At 40.0% G+C, this 21,498-nt stretch overlaps 1 protein-coding gene and 1 pseudogene across 6 annotated transcripts in view; both read right to left on the bottom strand.

The window, feature by feature from the left end:
* The window catches only part of ATAD5 (ATPase family AAA domain containing 5), a 69,637-nt gene that overhangs the window by 12,814 nt on the left and 35,325 nt on the right, over positions 1-21,498 (bottom strand). For all 6 annotated transcript variants that reach the window (XM_064367673.1, XM_064367674.1, XM_021669762.2 and 3 more), the window contains exons 11-18: positions 19,316-19,412; positions 17,208-17,287; positions 16,836-16,978; positions 16,580-16,730; positions 11,183-11,359; positions 10,185-10,318; positions 9,647-9,740; positions 8,003-8,067 (exon numbers count right to left, since the gene is read on the bottom strand). In XM_064367673.1, the coding sequence (XP_064223743.1) occupies positions 8,003-8,067; positions 9,647-9,740; positions 10,185-10,318; positions 11,183-11,359; positions 16,580-16,730; positions 16,836-16,978; positions 17,208-17,287; positions 19,316-19,412 (941 nt within the window). The remainder of the gene's footprint in view (positions 1-8,002; positions 8,068-9,646; positions 9,741-10,184; positions 10,319-11,182; positions 11,360-16,579; positions 16,731-16,835; positions 16,979-17,207; positions 17,288-19,315; positions 19,413-21,498) is intronic.
* LOC135271021 (U6 spliceosomal RNA) lies at positions 20,196-20,296 on the bottom strand (annotated as a pseudogene).

Genomic DNA, 21,498 nt, shown 5'->3' with positions numbered 1-21,498 from the left:
CCTGGTGGTGATGAAATCTCTGAGTGTTTGCTTGTTCACGAAAAATTTTATTTTCCCTTCATTTATGAAGCTTAGTTTGGCTGGATATGATATTCTGGGTTGAAAATTCTTTTCTTTGAGGATATTGAATATTGACCCCCACTCTCTTGTAGTTTGTAAGGTTTCTAATGAGAGATCTGCTGTGAGTCTGATAGGCTTCCCTTTATGGGTAACCTGACCTTTCTCTCTAGCTGCCCTTAGAATTTTCTCCTTTATTTCAACTCTGGTGAATCTAACGATTATGTGTCTTGGGGTTGCTCTACTTGAGGAATATCTTTGTGGTGTTCTCTGTATTACCTGGAGTTGAGTATTATCCTGCCTTACTAGGTTAGGAAAGTTTTCCTGAATAATATCCTGAAGAATATTTTCCAGCTTGGATTCATTCTCTTCATGACATTCAGGTACACCTATCAAACATAAATTAAGTCTTTTCACATAGTCCCATATTTCTTGGAGACTTTGCTCATTCCTTTTTACTCTTTCTTCTCTAATCTTGTCTTCTCGTTTCATTTCATTAAGTTGGTCTTCGACCTCTGATATCCTTTGTTCTGCTTGATCAATTCGACTGTTAAAACCTGTGCATACTTCGTGGCGTTCTCATATTGTATTCTTCAGTTCCATTAATTCACTTATATTCCTCTCTAAATTGTCTATTCTCGTTGGGATTTCGTCAAACCTTTTTTCAAGGTTCTTAGTTTCTTTACATTGGGCTAGAACATGTTCTTTTAACTCACAGAAGTTTCTTATTATCCACATTCTGAAGCCTAATTCTGTTAATGGAATGCACTCGTTCTCCATCAGGCCTTGTTCCCTTGTTGATGAGGAACTGTGATCCCCTGTAGAGGGAGAGGCATTCTGATTTTGGGTATTCTCAGCCTTTTTACACTGGTTTCTTCCCGTCATTGTAAATTTATCCACCTGTCGTCTTTGTAATTACCGACTTTCAAATTAGGTCTCTGAGTGGACGTCCAACTTGTTGATTCCCAGCGCCAGAATCTGAGCAACCCACTGCGCCAGCTAAAACAGCGGCAATAAGATTCATGGTGCCTTTCTGCCTGGGAATCTCCAGTCTGGCTTCCTTCTTGAGTCCCTTTTTCAATAAGCTGAATAGGGGACTCTGCCTTCCCGGAGCTCCAAACGTCGACCAGAAGGGGACCCAGTCCCGTTTACTCTGCACCAGGAACCGCCACGCCGGCCACAAGAGTCGCACTGGCGACCCGTGGGGCTCCTCTGCTGGGAATCTCCTGGTCCATGAGCACCAAAAATTCGTCTGAAAGTGTGGCATCCTCTCGTTCTCTGCGCTTTCACTGGGAGCTACACTTCTGAGCTGCTAGTAATTGGCCATCTTGGATCTCTCTCCAGCAAGGAAACTTTTATAGGAGATTCTCCAACCTGAACACTGGAGGCAGTTTTGTAAACCTTGACAAAACCCCTTAGGATTAAGTAACAGTATAGCTTCATAGAATATTTTATAATAAAATTATAAATATGAATATTATAACACTGAAAAATACACACTTTTTTAAAAACCAGGTTAGAAATTACACTGAGTGCATAAAAGTAATTAATTTTTTTTTTTTTGTAGAGATGGGGTGGGTCTCAGTATATTGCCCAGGCTGGTCTCGAACTCTTGGCATCAAGCAATCCTCCTGCCTTAAGCCTCCCAAGGTACTGGGATTAGGCATGAGCCATTGTACCTGGCAGAGAAATTGAGGGAGGCCAAGGCAAAGGGATCACCTGAGGTCGGGAGTTCAAGGCCAGCCTGGCCAACATGGCGATATCGGATCTCTAATCCCAGCTACTCAGGAGGTTGAGGCAGGAGAATTGCTTGAACCTGGGAGGCGGAGGTTATAGTGAGTGGAGATTGCACTGTTGCACTCCAGCCTGGGCAACAGAGTGAGACTCTGTCTCAAAAAAGAAAAAAAATCAATTTATCAAAGATTTTCCCACAAAGAAAACTCATAAATTCACTGATGAATTATATCAAGTACCAAAAAATAAAGAATGTCAATCCTATACAAACTCTTAGAAAAAACAGAAGGAAACATTTCTCAACTCATTTTGAGGGCAGCTTAACCTAAATACTTAAAGCTAACAAAGATAATTCTTAAAAAAAAGAAAAAAGAAAGTTACAAAGTGGTATTCCTCAAGAAAATAAACATAAATTCTTAATAAATTAATCACAAATCTAATCCATCAATATATAGAGAATAATACATCAATGACCAAGTGGGGTTTATCATTAGAAAATCAGTCAGTGTAATTAGCCATAGGGAGAGATAAAAGTAGAAAAATATTATTTCAACACATGCAAAAGAAGCTTTTGACAAAATCCAACACCCACTCTTGATAAAAATTCTAAGAAAATTAGAATAAAAGGAATTTCCTTAATCTGATAAAAAAGAAGGTATGAAGAACCTATAGCTAACTTTGTATGCAATAGTAAAATAATGAACACTTTCCATCTAAGATCAAGCACCAGCTAAGGATGTCCATTGTTATCACTTCTACCTAACATCATACTGAAGGTCCTAGCCAATAAAATATGGCAACAAAAAGAAGTAAAGGCAGAAAAAACAAAGGAAAGAAAACTATCTCTGTTTGCAGATAACATGAGTCAGAAGATAGAAAACCCTAAGAAACTGATAAGTGTGGTGGCTCATGCCTGTAATCCCAGCACTTTGGGAGGCCAAGGGGGTAGGATCACTTGAGGCTGTGAGTTTGAAGTTACAGTGAGGTATGATCACACCATTGCCCTCCAACCTGGGTGACAGAGCCAGACCCTGTCTCTAATAAAAATTTAAAAAATAGGAAAAAAGTTAAAATATAAGAAACCAACAAAATAACTACTATAACTAATAAAAGAATTTAGCAAGGATGAAGGAAAAGAACATCTAGAATCTACAGCAGTACTGTCCAACAGAAATATAATTCAAGGGCCAGGTGTGGAGGCTCAGGTCTGTAATCCCAGCATTTTGGGAGGCCGAGGCAGGCAGATCACTTGAGGTCAGGAGTTCAAGACCAGCCTGGGCAATATGGTGAAACTCTGTATCTACTAAAAATATAAAAATTAGCTGGGCATGGTGGTGTGTACCTGTAATACCAGCTACTCAGGGGGCTGAGGCAAGAGAAATGCTTGCACCTGGGAAGTGGAGGTTGCAGTGAGCCGAGATTCTAACACTGCACTCCAGCCTGGGTGACAGAGCAAGACTCCATCTCAAAAAAAAAAAAAAAAAAAAAAAGAAAGAAAGAAATATAATGCAAGCAAAAAACTGTAAGCTGGTTAGCACAGTAGCTCATACCTGTAATACCAGCACTTTGGGCGGATCACAAGGTCAGGATTTTGAGACCAGCCTGACCAACATGATGGAACCCCATCTCTACTAAAAATGCAAAAATTAGCTGGGCATGGTGGCGCATGCCTGTAATCCCAGCTACTTGGAAGGTGAGGCAGGAGAATCGCTTGAACCTGGGAGGCAAAGTTTGCAGTGAGCTGAAATCGCACCACTGCACTCCAGCTTGGTGGCAGAGCGAGACTCCATCTCAAAAAACTAAAACAAACAAACAAACAAACAAACAAAAACCCTGTAAGCTATCTACATACTACAAAATAGATTAACATTGAGAATGTTATGCTAAGTGAAAGAAGCCAGTCACGGCCAGGCACCATGGCTTACACCTGTAATCCAAGCACTTTGGGAGGCCGAGGCTGGCAGATCATGAGGTCAAAAGATTGAGACCATCCTGGCCAACATGGTGAAACCCTGTCTCTACTAAAAATACAAAAATTAGCTGGACGTGGCGGCACACACCTGTAGTCCCAGCTACTCAGGAGGCTGAGGCAAGAGTATCACTTGAACCCAGGAGGCAGAGATTGCAGTGGACGGCACCACTGTACTCCAACCTGGCAACAGAGCAAGACTCCATCTCAAAAAAAAAAAAAGCCGGTCACAAAAAGCCAAATCAGTATGATTCTACTTATATGAGGTATCTAGAGTAGTCAAATTCATATAAACAAAGTATAATGGTAGTTGCCAGCAGCTACTGGACAGGAGGAAACAGGGAGTTTCATTTAACAAGCACAGAATTTCAGTTTTGCAAGAACAATGTTAATATACTTAACACTACTCAACTGTACACTGTTATGATTTCTTTACCAAAAGCAAATTTTTTAATAGAAAAAATTTAAAAACCAAGCCATATATGTAATTTAAATTTTCTAGGAGCCACATTAAAAAATTAAAGAAACAAGTGAAATTAATTTTACATTTCTTTAAAATATATGCAAATATTATGATTGCAAAATGTAACCAATATAAAAATTAGTGAGATGTGTTACATTCCTATTTTTTGCACTCAGTCCTCAAAATCTGGTGCTATCCAATCCCAGCATTTTGGGAGGCTGAGGCAGGAGGAATGCTTGAGTCCAGGAATTCAGGACCAGTCTGGGCAATATAATGATACCCCATTTCTACAAAAAAAATTTTTTAGTTAGCTGAGCGTGGTGGTGCACACCTATGGTCCCAGCTACTCGGGAGGCTGAGGTGGTCCAAACTTCCTATTTGGAAGGCTGAGGAAGTTACACCTAGGGTCCCAGCTAGCTGAGCCTTCTGAGCTACTCAGAAGGCTAAGTCTTGCTTGAGCCCAGGAGGCAGAGGTTGCAGTGAGCTGAGACTGAGCCACTACACCCCAGTCAGGGAAAGAGAGTGAGACCCTGTCTAAAAAAAAAAAAAAAAATCTGGTGTTTATATTACACTTTAGCACAAATTAATTCAGACTAGCCACATTTAAAAAATATATAATAAGCTGTATTGAGATGTAATTCATACACTATACAATTCACCCACTTAACATGTAAAATTCAATGGTTTTAGTATATTTATAGAGTTTTGTAATCATTATCGCTGTCTAATTAAAGAGCATTTTCATCATCCCCCAAAGAAACCCCAGACCAATCAGCAGTCACTTCCTATTTCTACCTAGCTCCTCCAGACTTAGGCAGCCATTAATATACTTTCTGTCTCTATAAATCTGCCTACTCTGGACATTTCATATAATTATTATCATACAAAATGTGATCTTTTATTAACTGTAGACTAGCCGCATTTTAAAAACTCAATAGCTTCATTTGGCTAGTGGAGACCATATTAGCATATAGCTGAAAGCCAACAGTGAAGGTAAAATGAAATAATATACTTGATTAATCCAATAGACTACATAAAAGGAAGAATGAAGAATTGTCTTGACAAATTGTTCTTTTCTTTTTCTTCCAGAGTCTTGCTCTGTTGCCCAGGCTGGAGTGCTGTGGCACAATCTCAGCTCACTACAACCTCCACCTCCCAGGCTCAAGCAATCCTCCTGCCTCAGCCTCCCAAGTAGCTGGGACTACAGGAACATGCCACTACACCCAGTTGATTTTTTTTCTTTTTACAACCTCAGCCTCTCAAAGTGCTAGGATTACAGGTGTGAGCCACAGCACCCAGCCTCTTTAGACAAATTTTTTTTTTTTTTTTTTTTTGAGACAGAGTCTCTCTCTGTTGCCCAGGCTGGAATGCAGTGGGGCAATCTCGGCTCATGGCAACCTCCACCTTCTGGGTTCAAGAGATTCCCCTGCCTCAGCACCCCAAGTAGCTGGGACTACAGGCGCAGGCCACCACACCTGGCTAATTTTGTTTTTTGTATTTTAGTAGAGATGAGGTTTAATTCACCATGTTAGCCAGGATGGTCTTGATCTCCTGACCTCGTGATCTTTCCACCTCGGCCTCCCAAAGTGCTGGGATTACAGGCATGAGCCACCATGCCCGGCCTAGACAAGATTTTTAAAAGATTCAACTATGTGATATTTAAGAGAAACACTTTTTTTTGGCGGGGGCGGACAGGATCTTGCTCTGTCACCCAGGCTAGAGTGCAGTGGCATGATCTTGGCTTACTGCAACCCCTGCCTCCCAGGCTCAAGTGATCCTCCCACCTCAATCTTCCAGTAGCTGGGACTACAGGTGTGCACTACCATGCCTGGCTAATTTTTTGTTTTTTTTGAGATGGGGTTTCACCATGTTTCCCAGGTTGGTCTCAAACTCCTGGGCTCAAGCAATCTGCCTGCCTCAGCCTCCCAAAGTGCTGGGATTATAGGCATAAGCCACCGCCTCCAGCTAAGAAACACAATTTAAAAGTAAGAACAGGGCCAGGTGTGGTGGCTCGTCTATAATCCCAGCACTTTAGAAGGCTGAGGCAGGTGGATTGAGGTCAGGAGTTCAAAGCCAGTCTGGCCAACATAGTGAAATCCCATCTCTACTACAAATACAAAAAAAAATTAGTGGGCATGGTGGCATGTATCTCCAATCCCAGCTACTCAGGAGACTGAGGTGGGAGAATTGCTTGAACTCAGGAAGTGGAGGCTGTAGTGAGCCAAGCTCGTGCCACTGCACTCCAGCCTGGGCAACAGGCCGATTGTGCCACTACACTCCAGCTTGAGTGAACAGAGTGAGACTTCATCCAAAAAGATAAAATAAAATAAAGAACCCATACAGTAAAACTGACTTGACCACAATCATAGCTGCAGCCTGGAACTGCTGGCCTCAAACAATCCTCTAACCTCAACCTCCCAAAGTGCTGGGATTATAAGCATGAGCCGCCATGCCCAGCAACTGATTGTTGATTTTAAAATATTTATTTTTAGAAGAATGAAAAACAAGAAAAAAGAAAAAAAAAAAGACACACACAAAAAAACTTTTTTTTAAAGGTTAAAAAAAAAGGTGGTTACTTCTGGTGGGGAAGGGGATGCTTACTAGAAAGGGTCCCTGAGAACTTTTGGAGGTAATGGAAATGCTCTATATTTTGATCTGCATAACGATGACACTGATTTTTATGTATGTTATATGTACACAATATATTTGTTAGGTTATTCATGCAAGGGCATTTTTAACTGTATTTAAATTTTACCTCAGAAAAGCATTGTTATCAGGCAAAAAACCTAGTGAACATTGGAGCCTAGTAAAAATTTTTAAAAATTTAAATATTTGAAAAATATTTTTAAAGCAAAAAATGAGAAATAATCGGAAGTTTCCTGAAACTTAAAAATTTTAACATATTCCTTAGAAACCACATTTAAATTATAGCTTTTTTTTTTTTTTTTTTTTTAAGACAGAGTTTCACTCTTGTTGCCCAGGCTGGAGCGTGATGCATCATCTCGACTCACTGCAACCTCCACCTCCCAAGTTCAAGCAATTCTCCTGCCTTAGCTTCCCAACTAGCTGGGATTAGGCATGCGCCACCACGCCTGGCTAATTTTGTATTTTTAATAGAGACAGGGTTTCTCCATGTTGGTCAGACTGATCTCGAACTCCCAACCTTGGGTGATCCACCCACCTCGGCTTCCCAAAGTGCTGGGATTACAGGCGTGAGACACCATGCCTGGCCAGCTATTTTTTTTTTTTTTTTTTTGAGACAGAGTCTTGCTCTGCCACCCAGTCTGGAGTGCAGTAGTACAATCACTGCTCACTGCAGCCACAGCCTTGACCTCCTGGGCTCAAGCAATTGTCTCAACTCAGCCTCCTGAGTAGCTAGGACTACAGGCATGTGCCACCATGCCTGGCTAATTTTTTTGTATTTTTGTGTAGAGATAGGGTTTTGCCATGTTGCCCAAGCTGGTCTTGAACTCCTTAGCTCAAGCAATCTGCCCTCCTCAGCCTCCTAAAGTACTGGGATTACAGGCATGAGCCATTGTGCCTTGCCTTATTTATTTAAAGACAGAATCTCACTCTGTCACCCAGACTAGAGTGCAGTGGTACAATTTCAGCTCACTGTAACTTCCACCCCCAAGTGATCCTCCTGCCTCAGCCTCCCAAGTAGCTGAGACTACAGGTATGAGACAACACACCTAGCTAAATTATAGCTGTATTTAATAATAAACTACTTTTACACAATTGTGATATGTAATTTATGATTATCAAAATTTAAAACTTACCAGGGAAGGAGTATTGAACTTGATTTCTTCAAAGCAGCCATCAAACATTAAACTAAATGTTGGATCTACACACACACACACACACAAAAAAATTCTTAAACATTAAGACCATTAAATAACTTTTCCAGTTATACTTTTCTATGAAAATATTTAGCACCCCCTACCCCCACTGCCCAGTGCTGTGGTGCAGTCATAGCTCACTGCAGCCTCAAACTCCTGGGCTCAAGTGATCCTCTGCCTCAGCTTCCCAAGCAGCCAGGACTATAAGTTCAAGCTGCCACACCTAGCTAATTTTTAAGTTTGTTATAGAGATGGGGTCTCACTATGATGCCAAGGCTGATCTCAAACTCACAGGTTCAAGTGCTCACCTTAGCCTCCCAAAGTGCTGGGATTAAAGGCATGAGCCACCACACCTGACCAACTATGATCTTCTAATAAAACTACTAGCTGGGCACGGTGGCTTACGCCTGTAATCCAAGCACTCTGGGAAGCCGAGGCTGGTGGATCACCTGAGGTCAAGAGTTCAAGACAAGCCTGACCAATATGGTGAAATACTAAAAATACCAAAATTAGCTTGGCGTGGAGGCGTGTACCTGTAGTCCCAGCTACTCAGGAGGCTGAGATGGAACCACTGCACTCCAGCCTGGTCGACAGAGCGAGACTCCGTCTCAAAACAAAACAAAACAAAACAAACAAACAAAAAACACCTAACTTGAGATTAATAAGATTTTTCTCAATATTCTTAGAGTACAATCACTAAGTCCAAATGGGCATTAATTTGTAAGTAAAGCCTAGCCTCATGAATGTTTATAATTGGAAAAATATTAGAATATTATAATATATAGTATTTGTAGTTTTTTTAAAAAAGAAATTGAGTTTTTTTTTTTTTTTTTTTTTGAGACGGAGTTTCGCTCTTGTTACCCAGGCTGGAGTGCAATGGCGCGATCTCGGCTCACTGCAACCTCTGCCTCCTGGGTTCAGGCAATTCTCCTGCCTCAGCCTCCTGAGTAGCTGGGATTACAGGCACGCGCCACCATGCCCAGCTAATTTTTTGTATTTTTAGTAGAGACGGGGTTTCACCATGTTGACCAGGATGGTCTCGATCTCTTGACCTCGTGATCCACCCGCTTCGGCCTCCCAAAGTGCTGGGATTACAGGCTTGAGCCACCGCGCCCGGCCCAGAAATTGAGTTTTTAAAATTAAACATTCTGTGATAATTTTTTAGAAGATGGATCAATTCTGTTAGGCTGATGGTAGCTAACTAAATATGCCATAATCCATAAGAAAGTGTTATCAGGGGCTAAAGAATGGCTAAGTTCAGTATTAAGAACAGCGGAAAGATTGCGTTCCATAAAAAATCCTGACCACTAAATAGATTTAGTGATCTAATTATAGCTATGATAAGGAAGCAAAGAGAAGAATCTAGTATTTTCCCTACCAAAATACCTTAACTAGATCTCTTATTTGCATTCTAGAGATTGTTCTCTGCTTCCTAAATATCTAACACCCAACACAGTAACCCAAAGTAGTATCCATTTTTAAAAAGTGATTGCTATTTTGTGAGTTAATTATAATTACTCCAGTCTCCAGATTAACTACAGATTTGAGTAACTGTTTAACTGAAGTAAAATCATTGCTACCTACCACTTGTAGTAAGGATTACAGGTCGTTTAGTTGTTGCCATGAATGTTTTGATTGCATTCAAAAACCCAGCATCTTCATCAAAGATTACATCAACCTACAAACGATTTATTAGAATATTAATGTAATAAATAACAATACACTTACTGAATATCAGTTATGTATACACAGTAAATATTCTGTCAGAGACAAAATTTATGAATTTATGAACAGTGTGAATTCAGCCATCTTGAAAGTTTATAATGTCACACACTATAATGAATTTTAAAATTATTAACTATCAAATGTTAAAAACACAACCACCTATAACTAGACAGATATGAATCTGAATTTACACAATCATTTAACAATAATTAGCAGCTGTGAATTACATTAATCATCTTCCTGAAAAATTCTTCTAGAGTTGACAGTTTCATTTGCTTTAATTTCACATATTCCTGACCTTCTTAGCTATTTTACAATTCTTTATAAGAAAACATAGTATTCTTTAAAGTAAGTCTTTATCATGAGCTCTCACAAATGTATGCTTCTATAAGCCTACCTCCTCAAAAAGAATAAGAGATGTTGCATTTTTTCTGTTGGGTTCTTCAGCTCCAACATCTTTGACATTTGAATTAGTTGCATTTGTAGATTTAGTCTGAGTAATCTGTTTCTGTTCAAAAAAATTTTTTATTCCTGCATAAATAAAATATTGGTATTTTAGGTAAAATCAACTTTTGGTAAAACACTGGATATTTTTACAGAAGAAGCTCAAACTGAAATCCATGATCAAAACTGAAACTGGAAAGGCATGGTGGCTCATGTCTGTAATCCCACCACTTTGGGAGGCTGAGGCAGGCAGATCACCTGAGGTCAGGGGTTCAAGACCAGCCTGGCCAACATGGCAAAATCTCAACTTTACTACAAATACAAAAATTAGCTGGGCGTGGTGGCACACGCCTGTAATCTCAGCTACTCAGGAGGCTGAGACAGGAGAATCACTTGAACCCAGGAGGGCGGAGGTTGCAGTGAGCCAAGATAGCACCACTACACTCAAGCCTGGATGACAGAGTCAGATTCCGACTCAAACAAACAAACAAAAACTGAAATAAGCTGGGCGTGGTGGCTCAGGCCTGTAATCCCAGCACTTTGGGATGCTGAGGTGGGTGAATCACTTGAGGTCAGCAGTTCAAAACCAGTCTGGCCAATATGGCAAAACCCCGTCTTTACTAAAAATACAAAAATTAGCTGGTGTGATGGTGCACGCCTCTAATTCCAGCTACTCAGGAGGCTGAGGTGGGAGAATCGCTTGAACCCAGGAGGAGGAGGTTGCAGTGAGCCGAAATCATCCAGCCTGGGTGATAGAACAAGGCTCTGTCTTTTAGAAAAAAAAAAAAGGTGAAACAAAATATTAAAACTTCTATATGTAGAACCTGCAGCCTTCAGTGTAGCTGAGATTTAATAAATAGCAACAGGAACTTGTAAAATGTGTTCACATTTTTATATATAAGGGTCATTATTAAAAAATATAAAATTTAATTTGTCAATTTAATGTCTTACCTTTATTATTTTCCAGAAGCATTCCTATTTCTTCATTATTTTTAGGTTTGGAAGATACTTTAAAATAATTTGCCAAGGTTTTGGGAGGAAGTGCTCGCTTTGGTCCACTACTTTTTGGTGATGGTGGAGGAACTTTTCTTGGTGATGTAACAACTTTCTTAGGCGAGCTTATTTTTTCTGCCCAAAACAAATTGCATTGAATGATAAATATTCTAAAAATCATACAGGTAACAAGATAATTATTTTGTTTCTATATTTCTACTCTTACCAGTTAAAAATCAAAGGCACAGAAATTTTCTTTCATTCTTACATTCAAATACTTTGTACATTCAAATATTACTATATTTATTTATTCTACCAGTAAAGAAGGTTAAGCTAGTCATTTAGAGAAGACACTCTACTCCAAATAAATATATATTCTTTCTTTTTTTTTTTTGAGACAGGGTCTCACTTTGTTACCCAGGCTGGAGTGAAGTGGCATAATCTTGGCTCACTGCAGTCTCGACCTCCTAGACTCAAGCAATCCTCCCACCTCAGCCCAAGTAGCTGGGACTACGGGAGCATACCACCATGCCTGGCTAATTTTTTGTATTTTTATTAGAGATGGGGTTTTGCCATGTTGTCCAGGCTGGTCTCAAACTCCTGAGCTCAAGCGATCCGCCCACCTCAGCCTCCTAAAGTGCTAGATTACAAGTGTGAGCCACCGTACCCAGACAGAAATACACATTCTTATAACAAATAATGTTCACAATCCCTCCAATGATTTTTTTCTACACCTGCTTAAAGTCAGAAGAGGGTAGAAGGAAAATAACAGTATCCACTGAGCACATTACAGACCTTTGTTGTACAGCTTTAATTTAGACCTGTAATAAATTAATATTGTTAAGCAAATAATACGTATTTCTAGAGATACTTTGGAAGATAGATACAAAGTTAAAAAATAAATAGTTCACCTCTACTCTCCAGAATCCCCATGGAATTTTTCCACAGCATATATCTTGTCTTACCCACTAAGTACCTGGTTTTAGTCCTTACAAGTCCTAATTACTGTACGGCCTCAGAATAGGATCTTCCTCACATACCATCTTATGTTCATATTTCCATACCTGTGTCCTATTCTTTTTTTGTACCCTCTGCCTCCACAGATCTTATCATAGCCCCTGTATATTAGGTGTTCAATAAGCTTATTGAAAACCTTGAGGTTAAAAAACCTGTCACAGACATTACCATCATTTCATAAATATAGAACATTTCAACACCACAGGTAAGACATACAACATCTTAAAATATAAAAATATTTGGCTGGGCACAGTGGCTCATGTCTACAATCCCAACACTCTGGGAGGCTGAGGCGGGCAGATCACAAGATCAAGAGTTCGAGACCAGCCTGGCTAACATAATGAAACCCCGTCTCTACTAAAAATACAAAAATTAGCCAGGCATGGTGGCAAGCACCTGTAATCCCAGCTACTCAGGAGGCTGAGGCAGGAGAATCCCTTGAACCCAGGAGGTAGAGGTTGCAGTGAACTGAAATCGCACCACTGCATTCCAGCCTGGGCGACAGAGCCAGATTCCGTCTGAAAAAATAAAATAAAATAAAAAAGAAATTTTACAACAAAAGAACCACCTTCTTGCAGAAATAGCTAACTATAGGTCTGGGACATCTTGACATGCCAGAAAGCAAGGAAAATATTAACTATTGCTGGGGTTGTGTTAAAAGGACAGAAACCAATTAAAACAGTTCCCTGGGCCGGGCGTGGTGGCTCACGCCTGTAATCCAAGCACTTTGGAGGCCAAGGCAGGAAGATCACCTGAGGTCGGGAGTTCAAGACCAGCCTGACCAACATGGTGAAACCCCATCTTTAAAAAAAAAAAACAACAGTTCCCTGCTAGCCAAAGATGGAAAAATATGAGCACAAAGAGAAAACAAGATAGGATTCTGCTTCTAGCCAAGGTATAGAATTGGCACTGGATTTATCCTCCCATTGAAAATAGGAACAACAAAAAAAACTGGACATAGTATATGAAATAACACTTTTCAAGCCTTTTTCATCATGCAACAATGGACAGTAATCTCTGAGATACAAAAAACAAATAAGGTGAACACTAGGACTGCCCAGCCTACTGCCCTGAGAAAATTGCCATAGCAAGGGGAAAGCCAATCCATGTTTTCTGAATTGAGACTGCACTAGAAACCTAAGGAGGTTGTCCGGGTGTGTTGGTTCATGCCTGTAATCCCAGTACTTTGGGAGGCTGAGGTGGGCAGATTTGAGTCCAGGAGTCTAAGACCAGCCTGGCCAACGTCGTGAAACGTCACCCCATCTCTACTCAAAACACAAAAACATTAGCTGGGCATGGTGCCGGGTGCTTGTAATCCCAGCTACTTGGGAGGATGAGCCAGGAGAATCACATGAACCTACAAGGCGGAGGTTGCAGTGAGCCAAGATCACACTACTGCACTCCAGCCCAGGTGACAGTGTGAGACCGTCTCAAAAAAAAAAAGAAGAAAGAAAAAGAAACCTGAGGAGGCCAAGTAGACAGAGATGTTGGGAAGAATACAGAAGAAACAGCTGGATAAAGCTCTTGAAATTTGCAGAGTCCCCCTCAAGTCTAAAAGTGAGTACTCATCAGTGAACGATCAGAGGAAACCATCTCTGAGGCTCACAGAGAGCTGGGAATGATTCATCTTCCCATCAAGTAGACTGACAAACATAACTAATGGAGCATTGAAGCACTCAGAAAAGTTTTGCCTAAGTAGTAGGGCAAAATTAGCCCTAGACTAAGTGTTGCTACTGTTTTGCCTACTGCAGTTTAAAAGACCTGAAAAGGCTGGGTGTGCTGTCGGCTCACACTTGTAATTCTAGCACTATGGGAGGCCAAGACAGGAGGACTGCTGGCGGTCATAAGTTTGAGACTAGCCTGACAACACAGCAAGACCCTGTCTCTACAAAGAAAATTTTTTTTAATTAGCTGAGTACAGTGGTCTGTAGTCCTAGCTACTCAGAAGGCTAAGGTGGGAGGTTCACTTAAGCCCAATACAAGGTGGTAGAGAGCCATAATCATGCCACTGCACTCCAGCCTTGGCAACAGATTGAGACTGTCTCAAAAACAAACACACACAAGACCTGAAAATAATAAGTTTCAAACTATCTTAACCACATCACCAAAGAAAGTTAACAAATAGTTATAGGTACAGAAAGAGCAGAATTGATAATTAAAAAAAAAAAACAGTCATAGGAATACATAAATATCCAGCACACAAGAAGGTAAACTGTATAAAGTCTGACATGCAATCAAAATTATCCAAAGAAGGCATCCAAAGAAGCAGAAAAATACAATTCATAATGAGACAGGGAATAATCAATCAATTGAAAAGCCAATTCAGAAATGACACGGATGGGCCTGGTGCAGTGGCTCACACCAGTAATCCCAACACTTTGGGAGGCCAAGGTGGGTGGATCACCTGAGGTCAGGAGTTTGAGACCAGCCTGGCTGACATAGAGAAACCCCATCTCTAATAAAAATACAAAATTAGCTGAACATGGTGGCACATGCCTGTAATCCCAGCTACTTGAGAGGCTGTGGCAGGAGGAGAATTGCTTGAACCCAGGAGGTGGAGGTTGCAGTGAGCAGAGATCGCACCATTGCATTCCAGCCTGGGCACCATGAGCGAGACTCCATCAAGAAAGAAAAGAGAGAAAAAAAAGAAAAGAAAGGAAAGAAAGAAGGACATGGATGATGAGAATCAGTAACCAAGACCACTAAAACAGTTGTTGTAACTGTATTGCATATGTTCAAAAACCTAGAGGAATATCTGGGCACATGGTAAGTAGAAAAACAGAAGATATAAAAAGGACCCAAATCAAACTTCTAGAAATGAAAACTACACTTATACCAGTGACAGCATACTAGATACTGCAGAAGAAAAAATACATAAACTTGAATAAACACTAATAACCAGACTGAAAAACTGAACAAAGCATCGGTGTGCCAGGAGACCATTTCAAGTGGTCTCAAATACCTATAATAACTGGAGTTGCCAAAGGAAATGAGGAGTACAGAAGAATATTTCAAGAAATACTGGTAGAAATTTATCAACTTTGATCTTCCCAACTATAAACATATATGCAAGAAACTCACCAAATCCCAAGCACAAGAAACATGAAGAAAAGTACACCAAGGCACATCATGATCAAATTACTTAAAACTAGCGAGAAAATCTTCAAAGCAACAAACAAATAATAAACACAACGAGTTGAAACATATCATATGTATATAAAAATCCATGAGTTCATAATAACACTTAAAAAATTAAACTACACAAAAACTCACTGGTCAACTGTCAAGGCTGCTAGGACACCATTACTCTAAGAACTAATAAAGGAAAGAATGAAGCATTTCTGGTGCCTACAAACTATATTTCAAAGCATCCAAAGAGTTGAGGAATAGTGTTTCTTCTTAAAATTCTAATAAATGCAAAAAAGAAAATTATAAAATTATCATTTTGTAATCTACAATGGATAATCTGCTATAATGTCAGAGGAAATACACAACCCACCTATACATGTATGCCAGACCCAGAACAGAACCTGAATCTAATCAAGCCCATAGATCTACTGCTAGTTTACAAGAAATATAGGGAAGAGAAATACGTTAACTGACACCAAGAAGATATAATCAGCAGACAAATCCAGAATGTGAAAAATTTCATGACAAATGACTCAGATTCTTCAACAAATAAATGACATGAAAAGAAAGGTGAGTGAACTGTTAGTGAGATTAAAAGAAAGAGACATGAATCAAATATAAGATATGAACTTTGTTTGGATCCAGATTTGAACAAATAATTTGAAACAATAAAAAACTGACATCAGACTGTATATTAGATGATACGGACAAATATAGTTAATAGATCCTTTTATTTTGGAGACAGGGTCTCACTCTGTCACCCAGGCTGGAGTGCAGTGGTCCAATCACAGCTCACTGCAGCATCAACCTTCCAGGCTCAAGTGATCCTCCCATCTCAACTTCCAGAGTAGCTGCGACTAAAGGCACATACCACCCGACGCAGCTAATTTTTTTTTTTTTTTTTTTTTGTAGAGACAAAGTCTCCCTGTGCTGCTTAGGCTGGTTGTTAATTCTGCTGGGTCTGATTATGATATTATAGTTATGCTTTTTTAAAAGTCCTTATCAGATAGAGATAAATATTGAAGAATGTATGGGTGAAATGATATGATGGTCTTCAGATTTGTTTTAAAATAGTCTGGTGGGGTGGGCATGGAACATGTATATATGTAGAAGATAAAAAATAAGTAGCAAAATGCTGATAATTAACATTATTTTCTTAAATTTTATTTTTTTCAAAATGTTATGGCTTAAGGAAAATAATTTACTTACTTGGTGACTTGCCTATGTTGTAGCTATTAAAAAAACAAGGTTTTTGTGAGTTTACACCTTGTTTGTCTACTTGATGGGACTGAGTAGCTTCCTTCAATTGAGATAGAATTTGTCTACCACTGCGCTGGGAAGAGGCATTGACTTCAAATATCTAAAAGAAGAATATAAGAAAAAACAAAGGGGGAATGGTTTATGTTTCCTTTTAATCCAAGGGTAATTACTACATTAACATTCTCCCGTCATAGCTGTTACTAACCTTAAACCCAAGCTCCTGGGCACAAGCATACACTGCAGCAGTTTTTCCCACTCCTGTTGGCCCTGATATAAGGACAGTATTGCAAAGACGACTCTCTTCTTCATCATCTGAACTGCCTTTGAAGTCTATGCTACCCAAGACATCTGAAAAATTATTCAATTGCAAATAAAATAATTGCTGAGGAAGCAATTCTACTTTATGAAACCCAATGATCAATCCCACAAATGTCTTGCAATAAATGCTGAAAAATGAATTTATAAAAAGTAGAAAATCAAATATAAAATACCAATTAAGAAATTTTATAGAAAGTTTTAGTTAATCTAACTCTAAAAATGTTCAGTGAAACAGTGAAAAAAAAATGACACAAAATACCTTCCTGTTTCTCATCTCTTTTTCCCTTCAGATTTTGTCTTTCTTCCAATTCAGCTCTTCTTTTCCAGTCTTTCAACCAACTGCCACAAGAAAATGTAATAAAAATAATTCACAGAATATAGCGATCTCTTAGACTTTCTGGTAAAATGATTACTGGGGAAAGTTATGGCATACGGTTAGTTTCTAAGCAATCCATAGTGCTTGTAAATCAACTAAAGAGTACAATATTTTTACACAGACAGGAACATTTTTAAATGAAGTAGTTTCTGCCAAAATATACAAGACTATATGTGCAAGAATATTCACTGCAGCATTGTTTATATTAGCCTCTAACAGAAAAAACATAAAAGTATACCAGTGGGGAAAAAGATACATTATAGTACACTAACTTAGAAACCAGTACACAGCAATTAAAAAGAACTGAGGTAGCAGGGCAGGCACAGTGGCTAAGGCCTGTAATCCCAGCACTTTGGGAGGCAGAGGCAGGTGGACTGCTTGAGCCCAGGAGTGTGAGACCAGCCTGGGCAACACAGCAAAACCTGTCTCTACAAATAATACAAATATTAGCGAGGCATGGTGGTACATGCCTGTAGTTCCAGCTACTTGGGGGGCTCAGGTAGGAGGACGGCTTGAGCATGGGAGATGAAGGTTGCAGTGAGCCGAGATTGCAACATTGCACTCCAGCCTGGGCAACAGAACAAGACCCTGTCTCTCTCACACACACACACAAAAGAACTGCAGTATATTGTGTAATTACATGAAAGATGCCTAATATACAATGTACAACAGCAAGATTCAATTCTAATCTGGAGCTAGAATGCCTGAGTTTAAACCCCAGTTCCATCACTTTCTACCTGTGTGACCTTGGACAAATAACTCAGCCTCTCTAGGCCTTGGTTTCTTCATCTATGAGATGAGAACAGAATTTATGCTCATAGTTTTGTTTTTTTTTTAGACAGTCTTGCTTTGTCACAGGAGTGTAGGGGTACAATCATAGCTCACTGCAGCCTCGAATTCTTGGACTCATGTGATCCTCCCACCTCAGTCTCCTGAATAGCTCAGAAACCAGATGCATGCCACCATGCCCAAATATTTTTTTTATTTTTTGTAGAGATGGGGGTCTCCCTATGTTGCCCAGGCTGCTCTCAAACTCCTGGCCACAAGCAATCCTCCTGCCTCAGCCTAGCAAAGCAGGGATTACAGGCATGAGCCACTGTACCCAACTGCTCAGAGTATTGTTCTAAGGATAAAATGAATTAAGAATAATACAAGTACTTAGAACAGTACCAACTTCATGCAATAAATTATGGGTCCGTAAGTCCTTATATGAAATCCTTTGGGCCAGATTGTTTTAGAATTCATAACTTTTCAGATACTTAAAAGGTTATTTGGTACATATACTGCATAAGACATAATACTCCTAATAGGGTACAGGCAGTACATCCACAATCACTTAAGTTGTTTTGGTTTGATTTTTTTTTTTTTGAGACAGAGTATCACTCTAGCCCAGGCTGGAGTGCACTGGCACAATCTCGGCTCACTGCAACCTTTGCCACCTGGGTTCAAGTGATTCTCATGCCTCAGCCTCTGGGGTAGCTAGGATTACAGGCATGCATCGCCACGCCCAGCTAATTTTTGTATTTTTAGTAGAGACAGGGTTTCGCCATGTTGGCCAGGCTGGTCTCGAACTCCTAGCCTCAAGTGATCGGGCCCGCTTGGCCTCCCAAAGTGCTGGGATTACAGGTGTGAGCCACCGCACCCAGCCATCACTTAATATTTTTATTTAAAAATGTTCAGAATTTTCTGGATGTGAGAATTGAAGACCAAGGACCAGGGACCTGAATTAATAGTAATGCGATCCCATTTGTTAGAAAGGAAAAACTAACATACGCATAAAATATTTTTCTGGAAGATTTTACAAGAAATTTAAATGATTATCTCCGAAGAGGAGAAATATAAGAAAAGAGAGCTACTTTTCACTTAAAATTCTACCAGTTTTTAAAATATTTTATCATAACATATATTACTTTAAAACTATAATTTCAAAATAAAAATAGTAAAACTAAGTTTGTAAACTATTTCTCAATTCCTTTACAAATTTTACCAACCTATGTAACTTTTTTATAGCTAACTCATTTCCTATGAGTTCACTGGCAGTCTGAGGTTGATACTTTTCTGTCCAAAGCATGTCTTCAGTTCCAGAATCTAAAACAAACAAACAAAAAAATTAAACATATTCCTTGACATAAACATACATGAATTCTTAGTCATTGATATTATTGTTACAATGTCACAGTAGGTATTTGCAGAAATATTTATATTTACAAAATGCCAAAGAGGTAATTTTAAAACAATGTTACATTTAAAATTCTTCACACCAAATCTTTCCCCTAAAAAAAAAAAAAAAAAAAAACCACCATAATCTTATTAAAATTTTAAAGTGCACACTTAAACATTTGTTTTCTTTTCTTTTAGGATTACCATTTGGCCCAGCAATCCCATTACTGGGTACATACCCAAAGGAAAATAAATTGTTCTACCAAAAAGACACATGTACTCGCTTGTTTGTCAGCACTATTTATTTTTTTATTTTTTTATTTTTGAGATGGAGTCTCGCTCTGTTGTCCAGGCTGGAGTGCAGTGGATAGATCTCGGCTCACTGCAACCTCTGCCACCCAGGTTCAAATGATTTTCCTGCCTCTGCCTCTCAAGAAGCTGGGATTATAGACGTGCGCCACCATGCCCAGCTAATTATTGTATTTTTAGTAGAGACAAGGTTTTGCCATGTTGGCCAGATTGGTCTCAAACTCCTGACCTCAGGTGATCCACCCGCCTCGGCCTCCCAAAATGCTGAAATTAGAGGCGTGAGCTGCCGCCCCTGGCCACTTTGTTACTTTTTTTTTAACTTTTTAATTTTAAAATTGCCATCCCTTCACTTTAGGTCAGGAGTTTGAGACCAGCCAACATACCAAAACCCTATCTCTACTAAAAAAAAAACAAAAACAAACAACTGTCATCTTTGCACAGGGGCCATGCTAATCTTCTCTGTATTATTCTGATTTTAGTGTATGTGCTGCTGAAGTAAGCACAATACAATTTTTTTTTTTTTTGGAGATGGAGTCTCCCAGGTTGGAGTGCAATGATGCCATCTTGCCTCCCTGGAACCTCCACCTCCCAGATTCAAGCTGTAAGGCCGGCTGCCTCACCAGGAGTTAAATGGACACACTTATCTCTCCCCGTGCCGGCCTCTCCATGCTGACACACTTATCTCTCCCCATGCTGGCCTCTCTATGCTGGCTCCCCACACCCACTCCTATCTGGTCTCTCTATGCAGGCTCCACACACCCACTCCTGCATTCCTCACTCGACCCCTTCAAAATTTAAAAAGCCCGCCAAAGATTTGTCCAATGGCAGCTTAACATTGACCTCCCCAGCCGGTCAGCCCACCAGTAGTCCCGCCTGGCAACCAATGGCAGGTTGCCCCATCAGCACCTTGACTTACCCTCACCAATGAAACTCTCTGCTCTTTGTTTCCCTAGTAATCAATCAAACCCCCTCACCAATGAAACTCACCAATAAAACTGTCTGCTCTTTGTTTCCCTAATAATCAATCAACCCTCCTCACCAATGAAACTGTCTGCTCTTTGTTTCCCTAAAAACCAATCAATTACCTCCACTCCCTATAAAACCTCACACCCTGAGAAGCCCAGTGCGACTTCTCTGGCCCCTTCCCGGACCATAGAACCTCACCCAGGAGCTGAATAAATTGGATTCTCATTTTCTCACACTGGCCTCAGTTTCCTCATTTTAACTCGGCAACATACCTTACACAAGCCATTCTCCTGCTTCAGCCTCCCAAATAGCTGGGATTACAGGCACGCACCACGGCTGGCTAATTTTTGTATTTTTAGTAGAGACGGGGTTTCAACATGTTGGTCAGGCTGGTCTCGAACTCCTGACCTCGTGATCCCACTGCCTCAACCTCCCAAAGTGCTGGGATTACAAGAGTGAGCCACCGACCCCAGCCAATACCAGATTTTTTTTAAAGCACATACATTGGCCAGACACAATGGCTCATGCCTGTAATCCCAGCACTTTGGGAGGCCAAAGCGAGCGATCATTTGAGTTCAGGAGTTCCAGACCTGCCCAGGCAACACAGTGAAACCCTGTCTCTACAAAAATTAGCTGGATGTGGTGGCTCGTGACTGTAATCATAGCTACTCAGGAGGCTGAGGCAGGAGAATCACTTGAACCAGGGAGGCAGAGGTTGTGTGAGCTGAGATCAGGCGAC

Source organism: Aotus nancymaae, unplaced genomic scaffold, assembly GCF_030222135.1.
Source record: "Aotus nancymaae isolate 86718 unplaced genomic scaffold, 86718_ANA_hifiasm-v0.15.2.pri h1tg000072l, whole genome shotgun sequence".
Classification (NCBI taxonomy): Eukaryota; Metazoa; Chordata; class Mammalia; order Primates; family Aotidae; genus Aotus; species Aotus nancymaae.
Note: the sequence above shows the minus strand (reverse complement) of the source record. Positions and strands in the feature narration are given on the sequence as shown.